This window comes from Cervus elaphus, chromosome 3, assembly GCF_910594005.1.
Source record: "Cervus elaphus chromosome 3, mCerEla1.1, whole genome shotgun sequence".
In the NCBI taxonomy this organism is placed as follows: domain Eukaryota; kingdom Metazoa; phylum Chordata; class Mammalia; order Artiodactyla; family Cervidae; genus Cervus; species Cervus elaphus.
The window spans coordinates 37,419,267-37,447,059 of NC_057817.1; the positions used below are offsets into that span (position 1 = coordinate 37,419,267).

A 27,793-nucleotide genomic window follows, 5' to 3' on the forward strand; every position below is an offset into this window, starting at 1 on the left:
TGTATAAGAAGAAAGACTGACAGGGTCAGAAGATCTACTATGTACTGGAATGTAAGCAAAATATCGAGGGTGCTAGTTTCAGGTCTGAGATCAGATTTTTACCCTGTTTACAAGCTAATGAGTTAGACTGTTACTACCTCACGGGTGCCTGCAGAAGACACAAAAGATTTTCTTATTTGAGTTCAGAATTGGTCAGAAAGCAGAGACAACTCACAACATTAACAACACATCTGGCCAGGATGATTTAAGAAATTTTGCAAATGAGATGAGAGCCTTGAAGATAACTAGTCCAGTGGCCGGCCATCAGAAGTCGACAAGGACCAACTAAGAGGATCATCAAAACTGATCCTCTAAAACTACACAAGATGTTGTCCAAGAATTCAGTGTCAGCCATTCTATGGTCATTTGGCATTGGAAGCATATGGTCATCAAAGCAAATTGGAACAGTGAAAAAGGTAGGTAAGTGGGTACCTTGTGAGCTGACCAAAAAAAAAAGAGTTTTGAAGTATCCTCTTCTCTTATTCGACACAACAACAACGAACCATTTTTGGATCGGGACATGTGACAAAAAGCGATTGTATACGACAACCAGTGATGACCAGCTCAGTGACTGGACCAACAAGAAGCTCCAAAGCACTTCCCAAAGCCAAACTTGCACCCAAAAAGGTCATCATCACTGTTTGGTGGTCTGCTGCCCATCTGATCCGCCACAGCTTTCTGAATCCTGGTGAAACCATTGTATCTGAGAAGTATGCTCAGCAAATCAATGAGATGCATTGAAAACTGCAGCCAGCACTGGTCAACAGTAAGGGCCCAATTCTTCTCCACAACACCTGACCACACATCACACAACCAACGCTTCAAAAGTTGAACAAATTGGGCTATGAGATTTTGTTTGCCTCATCTGCCACATTCTCCTGATCTCTCACCAACCAAGTACCACTTCTTCAAGCATCTCCACAACTTTTTGCAGGGAAAACACTTCCACAACCATCAGGAGGCAGAAAATGCTTTCCAAGAGTCTGCTGAATCCCAAAGTATGGATTTTTATGCTACAGGAATAAACAAACTTATTTCTCATTGACAATAATGTGTTGATTGTAATGGTTTCTATTTTCATTAACAAAGATGTATTTGAGCCTAGTTATAATGACTTAAAATTCACAGTACAAAACTGCAATTATATTTGCACCAACCTAACAACATATTGGAGAAGGCAATGGCACCCCACTCCAGTACTCTTGCCTGGAAAATCCCATGGATGGAGGAGCCTGGTAGGCTGCAGTCCATGGGGTTACTAAGAGTCAGACATGACTGAGCGACTTCACTTTCACTTTTCACTTTCATGCACGGGAGAAGGAAATGGCAACCCACTCCAGTGTTCTTGCCTGGAGAATCCCAGGGACGGCGGAGCCTGGTGGGCTGCTGTCTATGGGGTCGCACAGAGTCGGACACGACTGAAGCGACTTAGCAGCAGCAGCAGCAACAGAACATATACCAAGCTACTAACACTGCTATGAAGACTGAGGAGTCACATATACAATTTTATTTCATTTATGTAAAATTATCCACAGGTACAGGGGGGAAAATGCTTAAAAAAAAAAAAAGCAAAAAAGAAAGAATAAAGACAGAAATAGCTCAGGTGGTAAAGAATCTGCCTGCCATGCAGGAGATCCAGGTTAGATTCCTGGACTGGGAAGATCTCCTAGAGATGGAAATGGCAACCCACTCCAGTATTCTTGCCTGGGAAATCCCATGGTCAGAGGAGTCTGGTGGTCCACAGTCCATGGGGTCACAAAGAGTAGGACATGACTGAGCAACTAAGCATAGTACCATAGTGCACAGTAAAATAATCCAAGAGCTGGTTCTTTGGGGAGAAATAAACGATTATAAACCATTAGCTAATCTAATCAAAACTTGTATTTTTTTTAAATTTTTTTTTTTACATTTAGGTCTTTATTACATCAGATTATTTATGTTCACATGCCAGGATTCCAATTTTATGTTTTTCTCTCCTGAATGGAGAGCAATTTTCCCAGTACTATTTATTAAAAAGTTCATTCTTCCTGCATTCGATTTGTAATACTACTATTGCTATACCCTAAACTCCTAGACATATCTAGGTTTGCTTCCAGACTCCCTACTCTGTTTCATGTTCACATTACTACAGCTTTGTTCTGATACATGATCTGAGTCTTCAAATCTTTTCAATACTATTTTTGTTATTTGGCCTCTTCCTGTTAATGTTAGAATCAGTTTACCAACTCCTATGCAAACAAACAAATAAAAACAAAAACCTGGAATTTAGACTGGAACTACATATTCACACCTGAATTTGAAGAGAACTGATACATTTCTGATGTTTGTCTCTTCCCATCCAATGATGTTGCACTGCTCCTTTTATTCAGGACCTTAAAAATGTTCTTTAGAAATGAGTTGTAATTTCATCCAACTAAGTCTCACACTTTCATTAAATTTCATTTTTATTACTCCTTAATAGTTTTTATGCTATAGTGTTTTTAAATTACGTTGTCTAATTTTTCTGCTCATACTTGATTTTATTATATTGAACTTTGCTAATTTGCCAATAATTCTAATTGTTTATAGACTCTTGGATCTTCTGCATGGATAATTATATAATCTGTAAATAAATTATGTTTCTTTCAATTGTAAACCTTAACCTTTATTTTCCTTGTCTCAGCAGAAGGGCTGAAACCATTATTACCATAATGAATAGATGCAGTCAGAACAGGCATTATTGCTTTGCTCTGGTTTTAAGGCAAACGCTTCTAACTTTACCATTCAGTATAGCAAATGCCTGTTTATTAGACACAGGAAATTTTCTTCTCTTCCTGGCTGAAGTTATATACTAAGTGTTAAATTTTATCAAAGTATTTTTCAACATCTATTATCTCTGTTGCTTCTTTTGAGAGAAGCAGTCTGCCATGAACTCTGAATATCCTTGTGCAACCCTACCATAGGTATCAAACTGAAAGGCCTAACCATCCACTGATAGAGGAGTTTTTGTAACGGGTCAACTGGTCAACAGGTCAAGCTGACCACAGTTTATCTACCATGTGACTGCTTACTGCCCAGGAAAGGACTGGCTTGCTTCCTGACTGCAACAAAAGGTATCGAGCTTAACTCTGGGGGTCTCAGTCACAGAGCATCCCACTCTGTGCAGAGCCACCAGCTCCGCCCATCCTGTCACCTGTGGGACTTGGGGGCAGGGATCCAACAGCGCCATGCTGAGGCTTCTGCTGACTACTGGGCTGTAATAACCGCCCATAGAATCCAGCTGTCTACTTCTGGCACCTGTGAAGTTGTGGCAGTTACTCCTTGCCATTCTCCATGGGTTTGTGATTCTTCTCCGACAGGCTATAAAAAATCTTTAAAAGGATCCTTTACAACCTCCAACACTATCAGAGTCAAGTTATACAAGAAAGCAACTATCAACCCAGTTAAATCTATCTGTCTTTTTTTTCTAACTATTCTATCAAATGTCTCTATAAGTAACCAAAGCTAACAATGATCGAGGTCCTTCCAAACTGTGTTTTCCCAACAGAACTTAATTGATCAAAATAAAGCAACTAAGAGATGCTTTATAATAGAAGATAATTTGTAATGACTCAAATATTTTCAAGAAGGATACTTCTGGGACAAAAATGCCTTACTTTCTAATTAAGTAAATAGATAACATAATCCACATGACTCATTAAGAACAATTTAATAATCAGAAAAGAATAAATACTAGTTTAAATATTTTTATTACCTATTATGAAATGCCAAGAGATAAGAATGCTAGCTTACTAGTGCCATTAATATTATATTACACAGTCACAAAAAGATTATAATACTATCTGCTTCTGAAATTTTAAATTCTATTTAATATTTCACCTATGTGCCTTAAGGTGAGATTTCAACAGGAGACATTTCAATGAGGCAAACATCAAAGTAATTATATTATTATTTTTATCTCTTTACCTGTATTCAGGCTGTCGGCTTGCAGAATGATCATCTCTTGTCCACCTATAGCCAGATTCATCCTGTAAGAGAAAAATGTTACTTAAATATTCATTTACATTATTTTGGTCAAATAGAGTATCTATTTGTATCTAACAGCATTACTGGAAACTAGTCTCAAGACCAAAATAATATGAGGGAAAAAATACCTTTCTAAGTTTATCTGAGCTTCAAAGGCATGAAAAAGAAAACAAGATACAACAAGTCATCTATTTCAAACAACTAATTTGGTAGACTGAGAACCTATGGTACTTATTTATCTCTATTAAAATACTTAAAAATATTTCTTCAGTGGGCCCAAACAACTTTATTGCCAAAAACACATGCCATCATTCACAATACAGAAAGTCTGTTCAACAACAAAGGTTCAATTTAAATTAAATTCAAACACACATTTCTCAATCTTTCATTTTATTTTCTTCCACTGTCAAGTTTGCTCAGCAATTTTCATCTTCAAGCCTAATGAAGAAACCGTCACTTTCCCATTTCTCTTGTTGGTTTCCTTTTCTCATCCTACCTCCCATTAAAAATTACAATTGGAAACAATGTAATAAGAAAGCAACACTATATTAGATAAACTATATTAGGCCAAGATGTTTAAAATCTTGTTTAAAATTAAGCTAAGCTTAAAATTTTAAAAAGTAGCACACTTTGTCCTCTGAAACAAACAAGTTGGAAGAGGTACATATAATGAAACCACATAGTAATCCACGCTCCATTACTTTAAAATTATACATACGACAAGGGACATCAGTCCTCCATATCCACAGGTTCCACATTAGAGGATTCAACCAATCACATTTTAAAATATGGGGAAAGGGTGGAATTCAGAAAGTTTCAAAAAGCAAAGCTTGAATTTGCCACATGCAAGCAACTACTTACATAGCACAATGTTGTATTAAGTATCACAAATAATCTAGAGATGATTTAAAACATATGGAGGATGTGCATAGGTTATATGCAAATACTATGCTTTTTTATATATGAGATTTGAGCATCCCTGGGTTTTGGTATACTGGGGGTCCTGGAACCAATCCCCTGTTACCAATGGACAACTGTAACTTGTGCATGACCTACAATCAGAAACAATGATTCAGCTAAAATAAAGATTATCTTCATTTTCCTCTTTAGCATCACATACCATACTTACAGAAGTAAAATGTATTCATCATTTTTCTTCCTAACATTAAACTAAAGAAAAAAGTCAACAGCTATAATATCACATTGGATCTAGTAAGTAGTTTGCTTTAAATTAACTGAAGTCTAGGTAAGAATTAGTGTCATGAGAATCCTAAGGATCTCAAGTGGATTTATTTGTTTGAAGAATATTACATGAGAAAATGTGTAAAGAATGAACAATTCAATTTGTAACAATAACAGTAAAAAAATATTATCAAGGCACTATTATGTTTCACTAAACAGCCACAGGGTTTTCATAAGGTAACAACTGTTTATCCAAAGGCTAAACTGTTTCTCCTTCAGACTATCTGAAAGAATGACTCTGGTTGCAAAATTTAGTATTTCTAAAATAGAGATAATGCATAATGTTTACTTTTCAATATTGAACCCTTCCTCCTAAAGGAAAAGCATGATATTTAAAAGTGAACAAAATAAAAATCAATTCTACTGAGACGTAAGGAACAAAATGTCAAAACTTAAAAAGAAACACAAGAGAATACTGAATAGTCTCACTGTCACTTTAAAGTTGTCAAGGATCATGTAATGTAGCAGTAAGAGAACTGGACTCCCACGTATTAATCCTGGTAAATCACCTTCCCTCCATTTCCTCAGGCATAAAGTATGGAAACTAATTCCAAAGGCTACTGTGAGGTCAAATTTTATTGTAAGCAATGACTGAATATGTCATTAATTATGATATTAAATGGTAGGAAAGGGGAAAAAGGAGAAAATGTAGGAAAATGGTTTGGCAGAGGAATGATGTAAACATGCAAGTTATGTCAAGAAAGTGCATCAAGGAATTAGTTTAATCAAGTCCAATAACAGATTACTGCAACATTAAATATGTTTCTAAATTATTAAAGATGATTAAGAAAAAAACATAATAATAGCAATAGTAGCTAACATTTAAAAAATGCTTATTATAGGAAAGGCAATGTTTGGAGAGCTTTCTAATCCGAGTTAAGAAGCAGACTTTAATAATAACTATAACAAAATGAGACTGAGTCTCAACAACCTTAACCCAACCTCACCCACAGCATTTCATCATGATGAAAATAACATAATTTTAACTGGGCACATTCAGTAACAGAAGATAACTACCTGCTTATCATTTGAAAGTGAAAGTGAAAGTCGCTCAGTTGTTGAAAGCAGACTCTTTGTGACCCCATGGACTATACATTCCATGGAATTCTCCAGGCCAGAATACTGGAGTGGGTAGCCTTTCCCTTCTCCAGGGGATCGTCCCAACCCAGGAATTGATCCCAGGTCTCCCGCACTGCAGGCGAATTCTTACTGAATACAAAAGCAATAGGTAAGATTACCTTTATCTGGTTCTACAAACCCTCGCCAACTGAGGGGATAAAAAAGCAGGCGAGTTGGAATCAATATCATTAAACCTAAGACAGAGCAATCCAGAGCGCTTACCCACTTTGTCCAGCACCCCAAGATTTTTGACTACCAGTTCCCATTTGACTGCTCCAGCAGGCAATTCAACAGAGCATCAAGCAGGAAGTGTTTATTCAACTGCCTTCAAGGCCAGTCACATAAATTCCAAAAATCACATGATTCTTAAGTTTATAAAAAACAACAATTAGTACATGGGGGAAATTTACATACTCCTCTGTGAGGTGGACCACTTCTTCGATCATGAGAAAAACTGCGGCCCTCGTCATAGTCTCGGTAATCAACATGACTGTAATATCTATTGTAGCTTCCTTCACCAGGTCTGTCTAGCAGTGGTGGTTTCTTTGGCACAACATTAACTACTCTACGGTAGCCATCCTAAAACAGACAAAAAGAAATATATAAAAATCACTAACTTCTCTATTTGGTTTTGGAAAGGTTTTTTAAAAAGCATAGGAGTTATCCTTAATCAAATAGAGTAAATGTATAAACAAACAAAAACGCATTAATGAAATAACATGAATAACTAATAGTAAGGTCTTCACATGAATTAAAGGAAATGAAACTGTTCAATGAGAAAGCCAGGTGTTTAAAAGTAACATGCAGCAATGCAAAAATCCAATCATAAGTAAAAGAAAAAATATAATATTATTAATAAAAAATAAACTATGAAAGGGAAAATGTAATAGTAGCTCTAATCCCTAATTGTCCAGGTATTTTAGAAGTAAAACCATTTAAGATAGCACACATCTTTTGTTTACTGTGTCTGAAGTTTATTATCCAGAAAAAATAAAAAATTTTTACACATAACCAACAGCAAATAAGGAGATAATACTGAGCTAGAAAGATCTAGAAGATACATCTTGCTATTTCTAAAACAGCACTTAAGAGAAGAGCCTGTGACATAAGTTTGGAAGCAATATAAAACTCGATATAAAAGCTGAACTAATTCTCAAAGTAATATGTTAATGTTTTAAAGTTTAGCTGAACAGATTCTTAGTGGGAGTTGGAAAACTGAATAGAGGGAGCATAACACCTGTCTTAGACTAGAAGCTGCTGTAAAATGAAAATGACTATCACCAAGAAGAACCAGAGAGCTGCAGAACACGCATCTCTACATGATCTGGTCTTGAGCACTCACGCTGTCTATCAGTATCAGGTGAGGCCTGTGTGAAAGAAATTGGCAAGCTACCCAAGTATAAGATATGATCACTAATTTGACAAAATGAAAAACTAATAATGCCTAACATTCGGGAGTGGTAATTTTACTATTTAAGTCTCAGTTTCATTATCTGAACAATGATACCAATACTAGTAACTACATCATGAGGTTGTGAGGACTAAAGAAAAACCAAACTGTAAAACACTTAGGGCAGCAAGACACACCAAGTACTCAAAAATTGTTTGCTATTTTGATTACCCTTTTTGCAAGTCTAAGTGAAACACTAAATTCCTCAAAGTGGCTATTTTCTTAAATTGCTTCTTAGCATTAATAACTACAACTATTCAGTAGCTATTAAATAGCTATAAGATAGCTATTTAAATATATAAAACTATTTTAGTAGTTATTAAATAACTACATCCATGCCAAATTTCCCAAAGAGTAGGAAATTTGTTAATGTGCCACAAAAAAACAGTTCATATCCATCTGAGAGTTAAACTGACCTATGTAATTTTTTCCCATGGGGATATAGGGTGGTTTCCTTTAGTATGTAACATATTAAATTCTAATATATATTCTGCATGATCACATAAAATATAGTACACAAATGAATCTAGTGATTTTTTTCTTCTTAACACTATCTTTCACAGAGATTTCAATTAAATCTAAGCAAATACTGAGCTTCTTAAAAAAAACTGTCACTAAGCCAAAATTTACAGCATCTTCTAATTCAAAATTTGTTGCACATAAAATTAAAATCACTGATTTCTCCAATTGCGGGAAACCATAAAATTCAATTACACAATACCCATTTGTTCCTACCAAATAATAAATGAAAATAATCAATCCAAAGTTGTTAATGAGCAAAAGAAAAAATCTGCTAATGATAGTTCTTGTATCTAGCAATGAAGATGAAACTGCCATTTCCTTTATGTTTTGAGAAAGTGTACAAATATATACATTATACCATCCCTCTGGTGGTGCCGCACTGAGTAATTCTCACAAACACACAGGATTATGAGAGCCATAGGGAGAAAAAGCTGAGCGCTTATTTATTGGTAATCCTTAAGAGCAGTAAAGCAAGACAAGGACCAGAACTCTGAGATTAAGGAAGCTACCTCCTGGAGGTCTAGAGGAAGTCACATGAGAGTCCCAAAGAAAGGCCTTTGAAGATAAGGGGGATTGTTCTGCACGCAGAACAGTGTCTTGGTAATGCTGACATGTCAGCTAGACAGGTTAACACAAGAGCAGGAGAAAGACCAAGCAAGGAAGAGAGAAGGAGTAATATTAAATTCCAAGAGACATTTCTGAGAAAGCAGTAAAACATGGTTCCCACAAATCCCCTCTTCTTGTTTTAATGTTTCTTTGATCTTGTCAGAAGAACAGCGTTAGCATCGCCTCAGTGCAGGTGAGTCAAGAAAATAAAGCAATCAATGTTCTGAACATGAGAAAACATGCTATCACAGTCTAACTGTGATCAAGTTCAAAGAACATGCTGATTTTCACCAAGCCATAAAACTGCAGCTTCCAAAGCTACAAGTCAAGATAAAATCATGTGATCAATTTCCACTGTTCAGTAAAGTCAGAAGTTATATGAGTCATAAGAGTAAGTACTTATCAGCAGTTTTTAAGGAAGCAGAAAGGGCAGTGGCGGCAGCTGCTGCAATAGCACTGCCATGGCAACAGCTATGATGGAAACTATTAGAGCACCTAAAAAACGCTTTTTATCCCAAACTAGACTGGATAGTTTGAGCAATTTGAGCTAGATGAGAACCACCACACCAGGGTCAATTTAATAGAAAGGGTAAAATTATAAGCAAGGGCAAAGATGTATGGTCTGGTAGTGCAGATATTAACATGGGCATTCATGTCTGTAAAGTTCCAAACAAAATGATAACTGTTAAAGATTCCAGGGCTCCGTTGCAAAACCCATGAGAAAAAGCAAGCGCAAGATGACACCACATGAGGATCTTAGTAGGAGAGTATTGTAATGGTGCAAATTTTAAACGGGGTACAACTCCAGTAAATCCGGGATTCCATAAAGGATCAGATTTATTATAGAGAAAGAGAAAAAGACCAATTCCAAATCTGACCATGTCAAATTTTGTTACTGTCTTGAACCAATAATCCTTGGGGACCCCAATTTTCTATTGTATAATTATCGATCAGGAGGAGCTGTGTGGAAAAATTGTGAGATCCACAAACAGGCCAATTAAATCCATCAAACAGTCGCATATCAATCCACGCATGAATACATAATGGGATTGATGGTTTTGGGTGAGACATTGCAGATGCTAAGTTTCCTTGGAAACCAGAAGTAAACACAAAGGTCTAACATTTAATGGTAACAATTTGAGATCGTTTTGGGGGGTTTTATCATATTATTCATATGCCACCGAGTGCTGGTATAAGCACATATCTGTGCATTCGTTCAATTAGTTATGCAGAAGGGTGGATGTGAACCATTAATGGTCCAAGGTGTGCATAGGTAAAACAGATGAAGGAGAAAGCCACTCTCCCCCAGCAATGGTGGAATCATTGGTAGAAATAGGAAGCTCTGGATCTTCCCATGTGACAACAGACAACAGAGCAGGGTTCATTAAGTGAGCCCAGTATGTATAGTTATTGTTAAGTAGTATATGAGCAGGAACCCTAGTGAAAAACAGAAATAAAAAACTAACCCGAAACAGCCATACCTTATGGGCTAAGTTAACAGTTATAATGGCTAAAGGGGAAAGCAACATATTTGTAGGAGTAATAGGTGTGCCACTATTAGCAAGAGCTATTTCAGCTCTTAAAGTAAGACTTTAATATCACCCCACATAATGTCACCGGCTGGTGAATGATTGATTATTCCTCAGTCTTTTCGGAAGAGGCATGCCAGCCAGGAAGAGTCAGCTGGGTGGTCAACATATGAAACTCCAGTAATGGATCCTGAAGTCTTTGGTGCCAACACATGATAAAGTTTCACACAATGGGCAGGGATCCAAAGTGGACCTGATGGAGACAAAATAGCAGCAAATCCCCTTCCCAATGTTAGTAATTGAACAGGTCCTTGCCAAATAGGAGAGGGTGGTTGTTTAAAAAGGACCAGAGAGCATTCTTGTGAATGTGGAGTAGCAAAATATCTAGTAACAGCAGCCGATTGTGAAGAATTTTTGGAAACTGACAAGTGATTAGGAGTGAATAAGGCAATATATAATCATTCCCTAGGAGGGGTTAATTCTTTCCCTTTCAGTTTATTTAAAAATAATTGCAGTAGCCCATTTGCGCATTCAATAATGGATTGTCCAGTAAGGTTGTGCGGAATACCTGTGATGTGTTTAATATCCCATAGACGAAAGAAATCCCTAAGTTTGTGTGATGTATATGCTGCAGCATTATCAGTTTTAATGGTTTGAGGGTGTCCTAAAATAGCAAAACATTCAAGGTGAGCTTGCACATGATGTGCTTGTTCTCCATGTTGTGCGGTAGCCCATTAAAAGCCTGAAAAAATATCACAGTTACATGCACAAAGTGAAATGGTTTAAATGGAGGATAATGAGTAACATCCATCTGCCATAACTCATTAGAAGAAAGACCACGAGGGTTATAATGCCAGCTTCTGGGAGAGAAGGAGTTAAAAACTGACATGTGGGACAGGTACTAACAATCTTTTTGGCTTCCAGTAAGGTTAGAGCAAATTGTTTATGTAGTGCCTTGGCACCCTGGTGGAAGAATTGATGTGACTGAAAGGCAGCGGTAACCAATGATCCTATAAGGTGAAGAGAAGAGTCAGCTTGTTGATCTCCGAAAGTAAGAGGTCCAGGAAATTGTGTATGTCCTCCAATATGAGCTATGAAAAAAAGGATGTTGTCGTTTAGTTAAAAGAGTCTGAATAGAAACAAACGGAAAGTAATGGTTTATCGACTGAAGTATTTAAAATAGAATCGGGCAACTGTTGAACGATATTAACAACATAAAAGGAATCTGTTAAGAGAGTAAAGTTTGGAAGGTTTGCAATGCAAGCAAGACAGCAGCTAATTCAGAATGTTGTGGGGAAGTTTGGGGGCTGGTAAAGATCTTTAACCATTCTGATATTTCCTTCCAGGTCACTATTCCTCAATTTTGATTGCCATCTGTACAGTAGGTAAGCACGTTAGTTATAGGATGTCTAGAGATAATAGGATGTAAAGAAAAGGGCACTAATTGTAAAACAGAAATTCTTTTATCCATCAGCAAGTTGTAAATAAATTCCCCTGTAAAATCTGATATGATGATTTGAAATTGTTCATTAGTTTGATATAATGATTCTACATTTTCTTTAGATATTCCCACATAAATTGTTTGTGGATCTGAGCCAGTAAGGCAACAGAGACCTAAGTGTCCTTGCTGTAATAGATGTAGTCTCTCCGGTAAGCAGGAAGAAATGGTATTTTGGTTGATTAGGATAACGTAGCCATTCAATGCTTTTTATCTCTTTAGGTAAGATTTGGGCAAACATTGCTGTAGGAGTATGTTTGATAGAAGAAGAATCAGTGACAAAGGATGTGAAGGAACATACCTGTCAAGAAAATGTTTAACATAAGCAGTGCTCAATAATAAAGCATAACGTTGAGGAGAAAAACAGCAGGGTGAGGTAGGATCTTCATTTCCCTGTAATAATTGAAAGAAAGTGAAAGTGAAAGTTGTTCAGTTGTGTCCGACTCTTTGTGACCCCATGGACCATACAGTCCATGGAGTTCTCTAGGCCAGAATACTGGAGTGGGTAGCCTTTCGCTTCTCCAGGGGATCTTCCCAACTCAGGGATCGAACCCAGGTCTCCTGCACTGCAGGAGGACTTTTTACCAGCTGAGCCACAAGGGAAAGGAAGCTCTGTATATGTTGGGATGCCTAAGGTAGGTTGTATCCAATTTAAGTGACCCAAGAATTGATGTAAAGAAAGAAGTGTTAATGGTTCAGGAACCTTGAAGGAAAATTGTAAAGGAGTAATTGTTTTTTTGTAAAATGTGAAAGCCAAGATATTTCCATGGGGACATGTGTTGGATTTTCTCTGGAGCTATTATTAAACCCTGTGAATTCAAATATGTCTGTAAGGAAGAGAGAATTTCTGCTAATTTTTGTGGTGAAGAGTGTGCTAAAAGAATATCATCCATATAATGATAAATATTGGCATTGGGAAATTGTTGTCCTAACAGTTGCAGACTTAGATCTACAAATCTTTGACATGTGGTAGGGCTAGTCTTCACACCCTTAGGTAAGTATTTACACTGATATCATTGTAAAGGACGATGAATATTTATTTTAGGAACTAAAACTGCAAATCTCTGTTTATCTTCACAATGTAAAGTTATGGTAAAAAAGCAAATCTTAAGATCTATAATTATTAGTGTGATTGTCTGGAATTAGGGATTTGGAATAGCTGGTTGTAATGAACCCACTGGTTGCATTTGAGCATTAATTGCTCTTAAATCATGAATTAAATGCCATCTTCCTGATTTTGGGGGGATAATAAAGATGGGAGTATTCCACGGGCTTGAGGGAGATTCTCTATGTCCTGCATCTAATTATTCTTTAACCAATTGTTCTATATGCCCAATTTCTTCTTTAGTCATAGGTCACTGCTCTATCCAGACTGGGGCGGGGGGGGTGGGGGTGCAGTTCATCAATCCAGATGATTTGTAATGGTATATAATAGCAGTGGCCCTGAGGGTAAATTTGTGTGTAGTTTTAATTGATATTGTTTTAATATACCTCACCCCCATAAAGCTGTAGGAATATTCATGATGTAAGGACAGATAATAGCTACATGCCGTTCTGAATCTGTACAGATTTTTGGAAAGGTGCTCTGATATGATTCTTGGAATCCCCCAACAACTAACATCTGTCCATGGACTCTTTCTTTTTAAAGGCCAGATGGAAGGCCATTCTTGTTTTGTGATAATAGCTATATAAGTTCCTGATCTATTAAACCCTTGAAAGAAAGGTCTTAAATTTTTAGAGTTTATGTGGGGCGGTTAGTCAATTAGCATAGTCTAGTAAGCCACATGCGAAGAGTTGACTCGTTGGAAAAGACCCTGATGCTGGGAGGGATTAGGGGCAGGAGGAGAACGGGACGAGAGAGGATGAGATGGTTGGATGGCACCACCAACTCGATGGGCGTGAGTTTGAGTGAACTCCGGGAGTTGGTGATGGACAGGGAGGCCTGGCGTGCTGCGATTCATGGGGTCGCAAAGTCTGACACGACTGAGCGACTGAACTGAACTGAACTGAGTAAGCCCCATTCGTATATCCAAAGCCTCCTTTCCTAATTTCTTTCTCTGCTGAGGGCACAGACAAGGCAAGGGTGATAGCTGTGACAGTTGTCCTTTTCTCAACTGCATGGTGAGAAGGGGACAGCCGCAATTTGAATACTGCCTGAGTAATCAGAATCAATCACCCCTGGTAAATATGAATACCTTTCATAGTTACGCTGGATCAGCCTAAAATAATTCCAACTGTATCTTTAGATAAAGGACCATAAACTTCTGTAGGAATGTGTTTAACTTCATCAATACTATGAACAGAGGTTCGCAATATTGATAAAAACTATCCCCAAGAAAAAGAAATGCAAAAAGGCAAAACGGTTGTCAGAGGAGGCCTTATAAACAGCTGAGAAAGAAGAGAAGTAAAAGACAAAGGAGAAAAGGAAAGATATATACATCTGAGGGCAGAGTTCCAAAGAATAGCAAGGAGAGATAAGAAAGTCTGCCTAAGTGACCAATGCAAAGAAATAGAGGAAAACAATAGACTGGAAAAGACTAGAGATCTCTTCAAGAAAATTAGAGATACCAAGGGAACATTTCATGCAAAGATGGGCACAATTAAAGACAGAAACAATATGGACCTAACAGAAACAGAAAATATTAAGAAGAGGTGGCAAAAATACACAAAAGAACTATACAAAAAAGATCATAATGAAACATATAACCACGATGGTGTGATCACTCACCTAGAGCCAGATATCCTGGAGTCCGAAGTCAAGTGGGCTTTAGGAATCATCATTACGAACAAAGCTAGTGGAGATGATGGAATCCCAGTAGAGCAATTTAAAATCCTAAACAATGATGCTATTAAAGTGCTGCACTCAATATGCTAATAAATTTGGAAAACTCAGCAGTGGCCACAGGGCCGGAAAACGTCAGTTTTCATTCCAATCCCAAAGAAAGGTGATGCCAAAGAATGTTCAAACTACCGCACAATTGCACTCATCTCACACGCTAGCAAACTCATGCTCAAAATTATCCAAGTTAGGCTTCAACAGTACGTGAACCGAAAACTTCCATATGTTTAAGCTGGATTTAGAAAAGGCAGAGGAACCAGAGATCAAATTGCCAATATCCACTGGATCATAGAAAAAGCAAGAGAGTTCCAGAAAAACATCTGCTTCACTGACTACTCTAAAGCCTTTGACTGTGTGAATCACAACAAACTGTGGGAAATTCTTAAAGACAAGAACACGAGACCACCTCACTTGCCTCCTGTACGTAGGTACAGAAGCAACAGCTAGAACCAGACAAGGAACAACGAACTGGTTACAAATTGGGAAAGGAGTACGTCAAGGCTGTATATTGTCATCCTGCTTATTTAACTTACATGCAGAATACATCATGCAAAATGCTGGGCAGGATGAACCATAAGCTGGAATGCAGGGAAAATTATTAATTATCTCAGATATACAGATGACACTACCCTTATGGCAGAAAGCGAAGAGGAAAAAAAAAAAAAAGAAGAAAAAAAAAAGAAAGCGAAGAGGAACTAAAGAGCCTCTTGATGAAAGTGAAAGAGGAGAGTGAAAAAAATGGCTTAAAATTCAACATTCAAAAAACTAAGATCATGTCATCCGTTCCCATTACTTCATGGCAAATAGATGGGGGGGGGAAATGATCACTGCAGATGATGACTACAGCCATGAAATTAAAAGATGCTTGCTCCTCAGAAGAAAAGCTATGACAAACCTAGACAGCATATTAAAAAGCAGACATTACTTTGCCAACAAAGGTCCATCTAGTCAAAGCTATGGTTTTTTCAGTAGTCATGTATGGATGGAAGAGCTGGACCATAAAGATAGCTGAGCACCGAAGAACTGACGTTTTTGATCTGTGGGGCTGAAGACTTTTGAGAGTCCCTTGGACTGCAAGGAGATCAAACCAGTCAATCCTAAAGGAAATCAGTCCTGAATATTCATTGGAAGGACTGATGCTGAAGTGGAAGCTCCAATATTTTGGCCACCTGATGTGAAGAACTGACTCATTGGAAAAGACCCTGAAGGTAGGAAAGATTGAAGGTAGGAGGAGAAGGGGACGACAGAAGATGAGATGGTTGGATGGCATCACCAACTCCATGGACATGAGTCTGAGTGAGCTCCAGGAGTTGGTGATGGACAGGGAAGCCTGGCGTGCTGCAGGCATGCAGTCACAAAGAGTGGGACACGACTGAGCAACTGAACTGCCTGAACTGAACTGAAGGGATTCCTCACTCTTCTATGGCAAAAACTGCACTATGACATAAATTCCAAGTATTTAGATGCTGTATATTAACAACACCTACACCATTTTTTAACCAATGACCTACTGGTTCCCAATCAAGACACTTTCAAAGAACCTTCTTGTGGAAACCAAGGACAACAAGTATAAATCACCATAAGAAGTTTAGTTAAGTCTGAATCAGAAACCTACAACCAGCAGTGGCAAGCAGAAAAGAAAGCTGACGCTTATGAGCAAGCTGTCAAGGACAGAGTTACCTACAGCGGAAAGCTAAGTACCGCACACCTAGAAGGCTTCGTTCCATTACTAGTCTTAAAGGCCATAGTTCCTACCTGGGAGAGCAGATGTCCTTTTCCCTCGCTCGGGTTTGAGCAAGCAAACCTTCACACAGTCCCTGTTCGGCCACCAAATGTGGCAGTCACACTGAGCTAATTCTCACAAACACACAGGATTATGAGAGCGCAGGGACAGTTCACAAAAGAGCCACACAGAGAAAAAGCTGAGCGCTTATTTATTGGTAACTTATCTCATAATCTTTAACTAAGAGCAGTAAAGCAAGACAAAGACCAGAACTCTGGGATTAAGGAAGCCACCTCCCAGAGGCCTGCAGGAAATCACAGGAGAGTCCTAAAGAAAGGTCTTTGAAGATAAGGGGGATTGTTCCACAAGGAGAACAGCGTCTTGCTAATGCTGACATGTCAGCCAGACCATCTAACTTAACAGCAGGGAAAGACCAAGCAAAGAAGGGAGAATGAGTAAGATTAAATTCCAGGAGACATTTCTGAGAAAGCAGTAAAACATGGTTCCCAAATAAACTTAACTGCTTCTTTTAAGTATAGTGTTATGCTTTTTTACACTTTCACATTTGTCATTATCTTAGAGACAAGAAAATTTCTTCCACATGGCTCTCTGCATTTCTGGAACAAGGACTATTCACAGTTTGCATGTGCTAACAGAAATCTGACCAAGATACATATCAAATGATTTTTGCAATTTTGAAATCTGAAATGGTGATTGTGCTTTATTAGAAAACCAATTATTCCTTCATTTTCTATAAATTCCAATTTACTATAAATACCTATTATGAAAAACACTTTCATTTTAGTTTAAGTAAAAGCACCAAGTTTGATGTTTTGTTTGATTCAATATATAAATGTATATCAAATTCTCCACATTAATGTTCAGTCTTATTACTAACTGGGTACAAATTATCAGGATTACACTTCTTTAAAAACATTTCTTTTCCATTGTCATTAAAATATACTTTGCAGTCATTTTAACACAAGAACATTTGATTTTAATATATAAGCACCCCTTCTTAAGCATCTTTCTTTTTTGAGACATACTGAAATATTTCCATTTGAAATAAAGTATCTTGAATTTACTTGAAACTAATCTAAGAAAGAGCAAAGTGGTAAAAGCATAGACAAAACAAGATTGACCATGAGTCGATAAATACCATTTGAATGATTTGTTCGTGGGGAGTTCATTATGCCATTTTGTCTACTTTTATATATACTTAAATTTCACCATTATAAATAAAAAGTCAAAAACAACTAAAACACATTAACCCACCACCAAAGTAACTAAGTACAATGGTATATGTAACTATTCAACTGCCAGATTTCCTAACACAATCAACTTAGTATGAATGGAAGTTTCATGGGCACAGAAACCTTGATCTTATTAACTGCCCTATTCCCAGCACTTGGAATATTACTTGGCACATGGCAAGTAGCACATACATAAATTCAGTCTGCATCTCAGTTTTATACTACTGTTGGCATTACATGCTTTTTACCAGAAAAGTACAACACCTAACTAAAAAATTTGATTACCCACAAGTCTGGAGGACTTCTGCTTTCAAAAGCTTGAGCTTTCCTCACTCCAATCCTTCATGCTTTAGACACATATCCGTATTGTAGGGCTTCCCTGGTGGCTCAGTGGTAAAGAATCTGCCTGTCAAAGCAGGAGACACAGGTTTGATTCCTCTGTCAGGAAAATCCCCTGGAGAAGGAAACAGCAACCCACTCCAGAATTCCTGCCTGTGAAATCCCATGAACAGAAGAGCCTGGTGAGATACAGTCCATGGAGTAGCAAAGAGTCAGACATGACTTAGTGACTAAGCAACACAATATCTGCACTGTAGCACTTACTGGTTTAATTCACTCACTGAATTTTCAATGGAATATTGATATCTCCAGGTCATTTCAATGGCTTTGGGGAATAATATGTCAAATATCTGAAGCCGGAACTGTCCCCAGAAAACCAGAACATATTACAGAATGTAGCTGAGAACTGATCCTGTCTCTCTGGAAATAGTAACAACAAAATGAAAGTCCATGCAATTTTGTCCGCCAAGAGATTAGACACCTCCTAGAGTCGGACACAACTGAGCGGCTTCACTTTCACTTCACTTTCATGCACTGGAGAAGGAAATGACAACCCACTCCAGTGCTCTTGCCTGGAGAATCCCAGGGACAGAGGAGCCTGGTGGGCGGCCGTCTGTGGGGTCGCACAGAGTCGGACACGACTGAAGCGACTCAGCAGCAGCAGCAGCAGGGCAGCTCTACACAGCAACATTACTAAATCAAAACTCAGCAAATGAACACTTAAGACTTCGCATCTAATGTATGTAATTCTCACAGTTATACTTAAAAAAAACTGCACTTTAGCTAATGATATGCATGTTTAAGTAGCTAATGGAAAGTGTAGTGTTGTCCAGTTTCCTCTGAAATGCATCCCTAAAATCTGATGGACTAGGTGTACTTATAAAGGACAGACAGATGGATGAAAACATTTTAATAAAATGTTAATAGTTGAATCTAAATGATGAATAAATGGATGTTCACTATAAAATTCAACTTTGCTGTAGGTCTGAAAATTTTCATAAGATAATGAAAAAAGTTATATTTACATGAACATTAATAGATGATAAAATGTGAGGTATGCAAAGAATTAAAAGTATGCAAGTGCACACTTTAAAAGTGTTTCATAAGATAAGAGTGGGAAGTGCTTGCTTCAGCAGCACATACACTAAAATTGGAATGATACAGAGAAGATTAGCATGGCCCCTGTGCAAGGATGACACGCAAATCTGTGAAGCATTCCATATTTTTTAAAACTCCTAGAGGAGAACATAGGCAAAACACTCTCCGACATGAATCACAGCAGGATCCTCTATGACCCACCTCCCAGAATATTGGAAATAAAAGCAAAACTAAACAAATGGGACCTAATGAAAACTTAAAAGCTTTTGCACAACAAAGGAAACTATAAGTAAGGTGAAAAGACAGCCCTCAGATTGGGAGAAAATAATAGCAAATGAAGAAACAGACAAAGGATTAATCTCAAAAATATACAAGCAACTCCTACAGCTCAATTCCAGAAAAATAAATGACCCAATCAAAAAATGGGCCAAAGAACTAAACAGACATTTCTCCAAAGAAGACATACAGATGGCTAACAAACACATGAAAAGATGCTCAACATCACTCATTATTAGAGAAATGCAAATCAAAACCACAATGAGGTACCATTACACGCCAGTCAGGATGGCTGCTATCCAAAAGTCTACAAGCAATAAATGCTGGAGAGGGTGTGGAGAAAAGGGAACCCTCTTACACTGTTGGTGGGAATGCAAACTAGTACAGCCGCTATGGAAAACAGTGTGGAGATTTCTTAAAAAACTGGAAATAGAACTGCCATATGACCCAGCAATCCCACTTCTGGGCATACACACTGAGGAAACCAGATCTGAAAGAGACACATGCACCCCAATGTTCATCGCAGCACTGTTTATAATAGCCAGGACATGGAAGCAACCTAGATGCCCATCAGCAGATGAATAGATAAGGAAGCTGTGGTACATATACACCATGGAATATTACTCAGCTGTTAAAAAGAATTCATTAGAATCAGTTCTAATGAGATGGATGAAACTGGAGCCCATTATACAGAGTGAAGTAAGCCAGAAAGATAAAGAACATTACAGCATACTAACACATATATATGGAATTTAGAAAGATGGTAACGATAACCCTATATGCAAAACAGAAAAAGAGACACAGATGTACAGAACAGACTTTTGGACTCTGTGGGAGAAGGCGAGGGTGGGATGTTTCGAGAGAACAGCATGTATATTATCTGTAGTGAAACAGATCACCAGCCCAGGTGGGATGCATGAGACAAGTGCTCGGGCCTGGTGCACTGGGAAGACCCAGAGGGAGTGGGTGGAGAGGGAGGTGGGAGGGGGGATCGGGATGGGGAATACATGTAACTCCATGGCTGATTCATGTCAGTGTATGACAAAACCCACTGCAATGTTGTGAAGTAATTAGCCTCCAACTAATAAAAATAAATGAAAAAAAAAAAAAGATAAGAGTGGGAAAAAAAGGACTATTTCTACATTAACATACTTTGAGCAATATTATCTAGAATATGTAAATAACTGAACTGCTAAGTTTAGTAGACTTGATTACTTATTTCAAGTTGGATAAAAGAAAGATCTCTTAATGTTATTTGGGGTACATTTAAATTTGAGAATATATGGAACAAATATATGGACCATATATTATCTACAAGATGTTAGAAATTAACAAACTCATGTAAGAATTCACTAAAAAATTTATTTCCAACTCCCTATAGTCTCCAGGAGAGAAATAACCAATGAAATGAACAGTACAAACATTCAACTAACTCAAGGAAAGAAATATTGTTATGTAAATATTTAATTATAAAATCTAATTATATAACTCAAAACTAACTGTGATAGAAAAAAATCTTTTTAATTTCCTCTCCCCCTTGGCTGTACCCTTCAGTACGTGGGATCTTAGCCTCCCGACCAAGGTTTGACCCCAGTCATGGCAGTGAAAGCACTGGACTGTCAGGGAACTCCCCCAAAATAAAAATTTTTTTCAGTGTTGCTGCTCATCACTACCCTCAATCTTTATAATGTTCACTGCCACCAAGATTGAAAATCTTTTACTTGACATACATTTGTTAACCGAAGAAGACATGTAGAAATAGACAGGACTACTTCAGTTCCAGTTATATTACAGTGCCCAGAATATAAACCATTAAGTGTTTTGATCCTAGTTTCCAAACTTTATAACCCCTAAAAATCTGAAATAAGCCAACAGAAAATGGACACTTTATGCTGCAACTTCATTACAATGTTCCACATTTTCTATCTGTTCCCTATCAGGCTAACAAGGTAGACTTCCACAACTGAAAACTTACTGGTGTCTAAAAGCCACTGTCACAAAACTTTTATCAAGGCTACAAAGTCAGATAAGCTCATAGAAATTACAGATTAAACAGAAAGCATATTTTAAAAAATAAAGGTCTTATGGACATCTAAAAGTTAAATGTGGATGTTCTATCATAATCAATGTCCTTCCAATAAAAGAATGTGCATGTTTACACGCAGATTCTGTATAATATACTTCTTTGGGCTTAAGTCTCCTATTTATCTACTCAAGTTTAAAACCAAATAAAAATTTATGTGAAGTACCTTACAAGTAACTTATTATCAAAACAGTGGAATTTTTAAGTGCTCTAAAGTACTAAATAATAACTGGTATATTTGGCAAGTTACAACTAAGGATAAGCTTTCCGATACTCAAATAAAGTGTAATTTAACATTAGCACCAAAATATATGTCCAGTTGCTTTCAAGGTTAATCAAACTCAGAAGTTCACAAAATAGATACTTTACAACTGAGGACATACTAGTGTAGTAGGTACCATCTAAAGTCCCTATTTGATGTCACACTTTATGTCACAGCAATAGTTTTTCAAACATATTTCTGGCGTATCAGACTTGAGAATGAATGGGACAATGGGACAAAGTAAAGTAATAAAAAAGAGAGACAGAGAAATGCAATAAAATCATCTGTTTTTGTTTTGTTAGAGCAGAGAACCCAAACATACAAATAAAATAGAACATTAACTTTCTCTATCTCAGACACTAGTGAGAGTGGGTTCTCAATTTTTGAAGGATCTGCTAAAGTTTTATATTTAGGGAAAAAATATATCCTATCCTTTCAACCACAACTGGGTGTCATTTCTGCTGTGGCTCAGCCTCTTCGTTCTTTCTGTAGCTATTACTCTGCTCTTTCCCAGTAGTATATTGGACGCCTACCGATCTGGGGGTGCTCATCTTTCAAATTTTTACATGAAGTTTTATTGAGGTATGACATTCATCTAAAAAAGTATACTAACTGTAAATGTTATTTTTGGATAAATTTTCACAAGGTTATCACACTGTGTAACTACCACCCAGATCAAGAAACAACATTCCTAGCATGGCAAAAGCCTTTCTGTGCCCTCTCCCAGTCACTACCTCTGTCTTCCAAAAGCAACCTCTTTCCTGGCTAGTTCTGCCTATCTTGAAACTTTATATAAAAGGAAACATATAAGATATACACTTTTGTTTCAGTATTGTTTGGGAGGTTCACACATGTTGCTGCATTTGACAGCAGTCCATTCTTTCTCATTGCTGTATAACTGCGCAATTAATTTATCCACACTGTTGGATATCTGGATTGTTGCCAGTTTGGAGCTTTTATGCACAATGCAGCTAAGGAACGATCTTGTATAATGCCAATATTACACAACAATACAGTTTTTAAAATATTACTAAATGATCTCGTTTTGTAAGCAAATATTTCATTTTACTTTTTTCGTTTTGTAAGCAAATATTTAAAAATTTTTAATTATGATTTTATTAGGTCCAAGTAATAATTACAACTTTATGTATATTTCCAGTTTGTATCATTTAAACATTTTCACCTAAGAATTCTGCCAGTCCATGAAATGAGATGTGAATAGAAAATTACTTTTCCACCTAAAAGCAAGCAACAAACAACACAACAGCAGCAGGACTATCTGTGGCTTTGCCACTAACAGAAATCACAGGTATTTTTATATTACGTTACAGCTGTTGCAGATACCTCAAGAGTATCATTTACACTCATCACTCCTTTGAAACCATTGCAATGAAATCCCTACCATTACTTCTTGCTTGACATCTAACAATCTACTTAAAGAAGTATATACCACTATATCACAAATATGATTTTTAATAGTTTTAGGCTATAATAATAACTGTAAGTAATAGGCTTCACCAGACTGCTAAAGAGTTCCACGTCACAGACAAAGTTAAAAACCTCCATTTTTTTTAAAAACTGAAATGCAGGTGTAACATAAAAGGCAAAGGGATAATTTTCCAAGAGCCATCAAAGGAGTATAACATATTGAGGGGAAAGGAAACGAAGGCTTTAAATTAATAACCATAATAAGTGTTCACCAGAAAATCTGTAGTGTCTGATTCTTATGGAGAGAGGATATGAGAATACAGACTTTATAGAGTAAGACAAACTGATTGGGGGAATGGAGAGGTATTTCTAACGGAATTAAAATAGGAGAGGAATGAACTTGGACAAGGTCTGGGCATGTGCCGTGCTCCAAAAGGAGAAAAGCTGTCTGGATTCTTCCCCATCTAGGAGGAGCCTAGAAGCCAGAGAACTTAACGAAGTAAGATTTACCTTCAGACTTACAGTTGAATACATCTAATCTGATTTCACAGACACTTGTGTAAAAACATATCTCCCTATCTGCTTACAGCTGATGAAATTATTTTAAAAGGAAAAAATGCCTCTGTTTCACTTTGACACACACAAAAATGGCATAAAATGAAAACATTGTTTAGGTTTTACTACAACATCCTCATTCACTGAGGACTTCCCTCTCCTGCAACGCAGGAAACCCCAGTTTGATTCCTGGGTCGGGAAGATCCGTTGGAGAAGGGATAGACTACCCACTTCAGTATTCTTGGGCTTCCCTTGTGGCTCAGCTGGTAAAGAATCTGCCTGCAATGTGGGAGATCAGGGTTCGATCCCTGGGTTGGGAAGATCCCCTGGAGAAGGCAAAGGCTACCCGCTCCAGTATTCTGGCCTGGAGAATTCCATGGACTGTATAGTCCATGGGGTCACAAAGAGTTGGACACGCCTGAGCGACTTTCACTTTCCCTTTCCCTCACCTGACATCTTGAACTCAACTGTCATCATCAGTGACTTCAGTGCTCAGTCACAATCTGACTTTAACTCTGCAAATAGGAATTACCTGATGAACTTTTAAACAACACTGACATCCAGATTCTAGCCACAAAGATCATGACTTCATTAGCTAGGGAGGACCCATTCACTGGTATTTAAGAGTCCTCTAGGTGAATCTAATGTACAGTGAGGACTGAGAGCCCTAATTTATATCACTGATCCAAAATCCAACCTCAAAGTTCTGTTAATCTCAACTCCAATAACCTTCACCCACCCTCATTCCTACCACATACACTGAATTTCAGTACCCAGAACTGCTCCATTTTGGAAACTCTACATTCCAAGATATTGACTACTTATCTTTCCGCCATACCTCGTCTTCAGCCTCACAGAGACTTTCCTGTCCTTCAACCTCTCACTGCTTTCAATTCACTGTCTGTCTCACAGCCTTATTCCCTTTCCTAATCAGTCCATTCCACATAACACATTACCTCAATAATTCTTACCTCCCTGGGTCCATCACTCATCTTGCAATCTTAAATCAATACAACTTGCTTTCGCTACTCCCAAATTGGTGCCCCTACAAAATTTAAGCTTATAGACCTTCAGCAACAGTGTTTTTAAACATCTCTGGTCAGGAGATCCCTATAACCTGGCCTCAAGTCTCCCTCTACCTCCTCTGCTTTCAACAGATGATCTTGCCACCTCTTACTTCAGATAAAAATAAAGGCCTTGAGATATGAACTTTCTCAAATTCATTCTCACACAGACAATGAGATTAGAGGGTTCTACCCATTGGTCTTTTGTTGTTGTTCAGTCACCATGTCTGACTCCCTGCAACCCCAAAGCCGCAGCACGCCAGGCCTCCCTGTCCCACACCATCTCCCAGAGTTCGCCCAAGTTCATGTCCATCCAGCCATCTCATCCTCTGATGCCCTCTTCTCCTTTTGCCCTCAATCTTTCCCAGCAACAGGGACTTTTCCAAAGAGTCATCTGTTCACATCAGGTGACCAAAATACTGGAGCTTCAGCATCAGTCCTTCCAATGAGTATTCAGGGTTGATTTCCTTTAAAATTGACTGCTTTGATCTCCATGATGTCCAAAGGACTTTTAGGAATCTTCTCCAGCACCACAGTTCAAAGGCATCAATTTTTTGGTGTTCTGCCTTCTTTATGATCCAGCTCTCACAACCGTACAAGACCACTGGGAAGGCTATAGACTTGACTATATGAACCTTTGTCGGCAAAATGATGGCTCTGCTTTTCAACATACTGTCTAGGTTTGTCATAGCTTTCCTGCCAAGAAGCAATTGTCGTCTGATTTCATGGCTGCAGTCACCATCCGCAGTGATTTTAGAGCCCAGGAAGAGGAAATGTGTCACTGCTTCCACCTTTTCCCCTTCTATTTGCCATGAAGCAATGGGTCTGGATGCCATGATCTTAGTTTTTTTTAAATTTGGTTTTAAGCCAACTTTCTCACTCCCCTCCTTTACCTTCACCAGGAGGTTCTTTAGTTCCTCTTTGCTTTCTGCCAGTAGAGGGGTATCATCTGCACATCTGAGGTTGTTGATATTTCTCCTGCCTATCTTGATTTCAGCTTGTGACTCATCCAGCCCGACATTTCTCCTGATGCGCTGGGCATACAGGTTTTTTGTTTGTTTGTTTGTTTGTTTTTCGGCATACAGGTTAAACAAACATGGTGACAACAGACAGCCCTGCTGTGCTCCTTTCTAAACCCTAAACCTCAGTTGTTCCATACCAGGCAGCTAAATGTCGCTTCTTGACTCGGGTGCAGGTTTCTCAGCAGACAGCTAAGATCATCCGGTATTTCCATCTCCTTAAGAGCTTTCTACAATTTGTTATGATCCACAAGTCAAAGGCTTTAGTGTAGTCAATGAAGCAGAGGCAGATGTTTTTCTTGAATTCCCTTGCTTTCTCCATGATCCAGCAAATAAGTTGGCAATTCGATCTCTGGTTCCTCTGCCTTTTCCTTTGTGGCTCAGCTGGGAAGGAATCCGCTTGCAATGCGAGAAACCTGGTTTAGATCCCTGGGTTGGGAAGATCCCCTGGAGAAGGGAAAAGCTACCCACTCCAGTATTTTGGCCTGGAGAACTCCATGGACTGTATAGTCCATGGGGTCGCAAAGAGCAGGACACGACTGAGCGACTTTCACTTTCACTTACCTCTGACTTTTCTAAACACAACTTGGACGTCTGGAAGTTCGTGGTTTGTGTAACACTGAAGCCTAGCATGCAAGATATTAATGATGAACTTACTAGCATGGGAGATGAGTGCAGCTGTCTGATGGTTTGAACATTCTTTAGTACTGCCCTTCTTGGGAACTGAAATGAAGATTGACCTTTTCCAGTCCTGTGGCCACTGCTGGGTCTTCCAGATTTGCTGACATATTTGAGTTATGACACTGATAAACTGATTCCTATCTTAAAATTCACTCCTCCCCATCTTATTTAAACCAGCTTCTTTGCTTAGCAATAGTCTCTGGGCAGGTCTCCTGGCTTTCAATTTTAACAGCTCTTTAAGCCAACTCCCACTGCAGTATGTTCTACATTATCATATTCGTAGCATGTACACACAGTGCAGAATAGTGTCATAAAGGTTTTATGTTGTAACTTTCTCCATGATTTTATCATGAGTATTTCCCATTGTTATCTGAAACTGTATTGCCACATATAAATTTCTGTCTACATTTTAAGGCTCTACTAAGCTCTATAAATGTTATACTATTCAACACTCAAAATTGTTTTGAAGATTAGGAAGTTTATACCTCACTTACAGTAAGCAGGCACTAGCTAAATAGATAATCACAATAAATTATCATTTAAAGGAAGTCATCTTCTCTCTAAATATACCTTATTTTATAATCTGAAGCCATGCAAATGTGTTACAGAAACTTTCATAGTGGCTCAGCAGTAGAGACTCCAGTATTTCTGCCTGGCAAATCCCACAGACTAAGAAGCCTGGTGGGCTATAGTCCATAGGGTCACAAAGAGTCGCACATGACTCAGTGGCTAAACAACAACAACAAATGTGTTACATGAAAAAAAACCTAACTAGAAAAGAAAAAAAACAAAGTAAAACAAACCCAATGATATATATTCTGTTAATGGCATAACCACACAGAAAATCCTTTTAAGTATCCCAAATTTCTAATAGGATATAGCCATACAAGAGTAAGGGACCTAAAAAAAAATTGTTTTAAAAAAAATAATCCGTACCTTTTCTCATTGCTGCATTAGTCCTACATTTTCTTTATCACTTGTTTGTTCTAGGTAAACTAAAAAATAATCCTATCAAGCTGAAAATATTTTTAAATTGAGATATTTATTAGAAACATCAAGTCTATAAATCAACCTGGAAAAAATGACATTTGGTAATAATTAAATCTGCCCCTTCTGAAATATGGTAGGCCTCTTCGTTTTTTCCACCTTAAATCACTTGAGAC

At 37.8% G+C, this 27,793-nt stretch overlaps 1 protein-coding gene and 1 non-coding gene across 9 annotated transcripts in view; one reads left to right on the forward strand and one right to left on the reverse strand.

Annotated features, from left to right (window-relative positions):
* The window catches only part of PPHLN1 (periphilin 1), a 145,224-nt gene that overhangs the window by 102,432 nt on the left and 14,999 nt on the right, over positions 1-27,793 (reverse strand). For 5 of the 8 annotated variants that reach the window (XM_043886709.1, XM_043886692.1, XM_043886702.1 and 2 more), the window contains 2 exons: positions 6,820-6,984; positions 3,985-4,046 (listed from right to left, as the gene is read on the reverse strand). In XM_043886709.1, coding sequence (XP_043742644.1) covers positions 3,985-4,046; positions 6,820-6,984 — 227 coding nt within the window. The remainder of the gene's footprint in view (positions 1-3,984; positions 4,047-6,819; positions 6,985-27,793) is intronic. The other 3 variants (XM_043886729.1, XM_043886731.1, XM_043886719.1) reach the window with 1 other exon arrangement.
* On the forward strand, positions 19,285-19,391 carry LOC122686541. Its single transcript, XR_006338816.1, has one exon. It is a non-coding gene; the product is annotated as a U6 spliceosomal RNA (small nuclear RNA).